Source organism: Montipora capricornis, chromosome 12 (assembly GCF_036669925.1).
Source record: "Montipora capricornis isolate CH-2021 chromosome 12, ASM3666992v2, whole genome shotgun sequence".
NCBI lineage: Eukaryota > Metazoa > Cnidaria > Anthozoa > Scleractinia > Acroporidae > Montipora > Montipora capricornis.
Window position 1 is genome coordinate 9,749,655 of NC_090894.1, and position 3,706 is coordinate 9,753,360.

At 39.9% G+C, this 3,706-nt stretch overlaps 1 protein-coding gene across 1 annotated transcript in view; it reads left to right on the top strand.

Moving 5' to 3' along the window:
- Positions 1 to 3,706, top strand: part of LOC138026489 (WD repeat-containing protein 26-like) — a 24,433-nt gene extending 20,727 nt beyond the window's left edge. Inside the window, exons 14-15 of the mRNA XM_068873867.1 lie at positions 1,799 to 1,975; positions 2,781 to 3,706. Coding sequence (XP_068729968.1) covers positions 1,799 to 1,975; positions 2,781 to 2,803 — 200 coding nt within the window. The 3' untranslated portion in view covers positions 2,804 to 3,706. The remainder of the gene's footprint in view (positions 1 to 1,798; positions 1,976 to 2,780) is intronic.

A 3,706-nucleotide genomic window follows, 5' to 3' on the forward strand; every position in this document is an offset into this window, starting at 1 on the left:
CTACTCCAGGAAACACTTTCTTTCAAATGTCGTCTTCTGCACGTGCATATGTATGCATAACTTATGTAAAAACAAAAAGATAATTCCCTTGGGAACATCACGTGGTCCGAAATGGGAAACCAAAACGTACAAGCTAAAGAGGTCAACCGTTTTCCACCCCCTTGCAACCGTGTTGAAACATCTTGAATCGATGTTGAATTAGTTTAAATGCATTGAAACGTTGCTTCAACAGCCATTCAACATTCCTTTAGTTATCGCGAATGTTGAGTGAAGTCTAAGCCGTTGGGTCACCCTCTTACAACATCGTTAGGATATGCGTGTGCGTACTAATCCGTCTTTGAATGACGTATCCACGTATCCGGGAGCCTGGGACTGAATACCAGTCCTCTCGTGAAGCTTTCAAGTGTTAAATCAAATGTACCCTGCGAGTAGAGTCTCTTTCTATCTTCCTAGATAAGTCGGGAAGAGGAAAGTAGACTCTGCCAGCCGCCTCGACTTTCTTTGATTTGCCGCTCACCGAAAGAAATGGATGAGTCAGTCCAGTTTCGACTTGTCAAACCTGTTTTTTTTATTTGTGCGCATGATCAGTCGCCACGTGTCATCAATATTTTTTGAATTTACAACAGCGCGACAATTTTTAACTGTCTAAATTCCCATGAGTATTTCCTCCGTATGTCAGTTACAGAAACTAGTTTGCTAGAATTGAGAAACCTATTAATTTTTTCAGTAAAAATTGAAATGGCAATTTAAGAACTTGAACTATCTTGAGTTTCGAAGGAAATGATTCCTTGGTTGTCGTGTGTTTGCCAGAGTTGTTCGAAAATATCCCTACTGTTTGTTTCGGTTTTGTGGTTTTGCGGTTATTAGTCACGCGTGACTGGCTTTCGATACGTTTGAATTCTTAACGCATGCTCAATACGAAATGTCGAGGCGGCTGGCAGAGTCTACTTTTGTCTTCCCGACTTATCTAGGAAGATCGAAAGAGACTCTGCTCGCAGGGTAAATCAAATGTTGGCGATGTGTTGAAACCGTTTCCCAACCCCAGAAGTCAACATCGTTCAACAAAATCGAACGGTTGTTGAAGCAAATATTGAAGTCGTATAGACCTTATTCATAAATGCGGGTCTCATTTATAATTCTTTTGTCCACGTGCAAATTAGCCTACCAAGCCTCATTTTAAAGCAAGAATTCTTTTCAATTCACTCTATGGTATCGAGGCTTGGTAGGCTAATTTGCACTTCGACAAAAGAATTATAAATTGACCGCCATTTATGAATAAGGTCTATCCCCGGCTCTTAAAGCTTTCGTCGCCGTAGCCGCCATGTTTTGTTAAATTCCCCAACTCAACGACATTGCATTTGGGTCGCCACAGACTTTTCAAATGGAAACCAAGACGACCCCTTCATCTTAATTTCAAAAGGGGAAGAGGGGAAAGATCTCATGGATATACCCACCGCAAGTCCCCTAGGTTAAACTCTCATTTTACAGATTAAGTTTAAGTGCCCATTTCAGTGATTAGGCATAAACTTTCGTTTATCTTATTGCTATGGCAATATTTAGATCTAGAAACTGATTTAGAATGGTTATTTTTTTAGAGGTATGGTTGGTGTGTATATCCATGAGATCCTTGCCGGGAAGAGGCTGCCTCTTTTATAAACATGAGTCTGTTATCTATGAGTTCTCATTTACATAAAAAGCAGAAATACACTATATAAATTTATCATCGAACCTTTTTGCGCTCAGACTAACAGTTTAGCCATTGTACTGCGTCAATTAATAAGCCAGTGTATTTTTACAGATCACAAAGTTTACATCTGGCATTCAAAAAGCGAAAAACCACTTGCTGTGCTAAGTGGCCACACGAGAACAGTGAATTGTGTCAGTTGGAATTCAAGAGATCCCACCATGCTCGCTTCAGCCAGTGATGATGGCACTGTTAGGATATGGGGCCCCGTGAGCAGATCTTCGAAACCAGGTACGCTGTGATCTAATTCCTGCAACTTTTCGTTTCGAGAAATTCACCTGCCCCAGAGCAATCGGATTTTTTTGCCGAATATCCTCGAGTTATCACTGGAAAATGCCTCTATTTTAACGCTGTAATTGATACTGATCTGCGTTGTAAAAGCTGAGATTCCAGTTGCCTGTTTGATGTATGCCATAGAGAGGATGGTGGGTCGGGCTTCGAGATTGGTTTAGAGAGCGGTGAGTGGTGAAGACAACCATAGACCACTTTCGAAATGGCGGCCAAATAAATATTCTTCTGTTTTAATGCTAATTAGCCTTTCTAACCTCGCTACGACGAGCAAATTTCAAAAGAATTTTTGTTTCAAAATGAGGGAAGTAGGTTTAATTAACATAAATACAGAAGAATGTAAATGTGGTCGCGCCACTTGTGAAAGTGGTCTATGGCCCCTTACCATGCGGGCGCCTATGTTGGCCAGAGACAATGGATTTTGTTGGGTGAGCCTCGAGTTCATGTGTCTGGAAACGAGTTTTACCGCGCAAAAACAAAAGTTTCTATTCCGTCGAGACTCAAAATGGCCGCTGTGTGAAAAGAGTCAATTCAGCGGTAGAGCATCCGTTCTAAACACAATGTAACAGCGTCCTATTTACCTTGACTAACTGCCGAATTTGTCATTGAAAGTTGTAATGCATTCTCTTCGATTTGTTCTCGGACGGTTTTATGTTTAAAAGTGAAAATAAAAAGTTACTTTTCTGCAGTCTGTTTATGAATTTTGAAGAGTGTTAACCTTTGAATTTTTTTTTTGTTCTTTTGGCAGGATTTGGAAGCACGGCTGTGTAGCGAAATTGGGGGAGTCTTTCGTGTAAAATTTTCAATGGGTACTTGTTATGGTGTTAAAATTGTAATATACTCTCTTCGGTTCTTTCTTGGTCGATGTTTCCATCAAAATCTTGGCTTACTGACTTTTTGTGTTGCGTATTGCTAAATCTAAGCTCAAGACTTGGTGTTGTAAAATCCAAAGGAAGACTCCTGCTCTGCATTTTGAACCACAAGAAAATGCACGAAGCGACTTTGTTTTCTTGATATTCCCAAAGAACTTGAAATTTCTGCAGTACGCTGTTTGCTCTTTTTTTTTTCTTTTTTTTTTTTTCTTAATGGCGCGGTTTTTATTGTAACCATTCGCAAAAAGGTAGTTGACAAGATGCCTATTTCTACTTTTTTCACCAGTTTCTAACTTCTTTTTTTGCATACTTCAACAGTTCTTTCAGTTAATGTACCAGCACTACACAGTGCAGGCTTTCGCTCTAAATGCCGGCAGTGTCAAAAGGGAGGTTTCGATCTCAATTTCAAACAAAGATCTTTGACCTTTAGTTTCGGGAAAGGTCTTTCCTCTTTGTTTGTTGTTTGAGCAAAATAAGCCTTCTTCATCCGTGGATTTCTCATAAGCACCTCATTTTATTCTTAGGCGAGGGGACGCAGAGCGACTGACACTTCCAAGCCTGTGTCGTTTCTCCTCAAAGCGCTATGTTTTTTTCCACTCATCTGAAAGGTCCGTAAGCCAGGGTCTTTTTTGAACGGCTTTTTGTTGTTTTACCCAGACTCGCGTCTATTCCTAAGCTTTTTTCTGTACCTTTCCGCTTGTATCTATTCGTTTTTTACGCCTTTGATTAGGGAAAACAAATATATATAAAATAGGAGTATTTAATTTATGCTGCAAGAGCAATAAAATAATGGTTTTGAAAA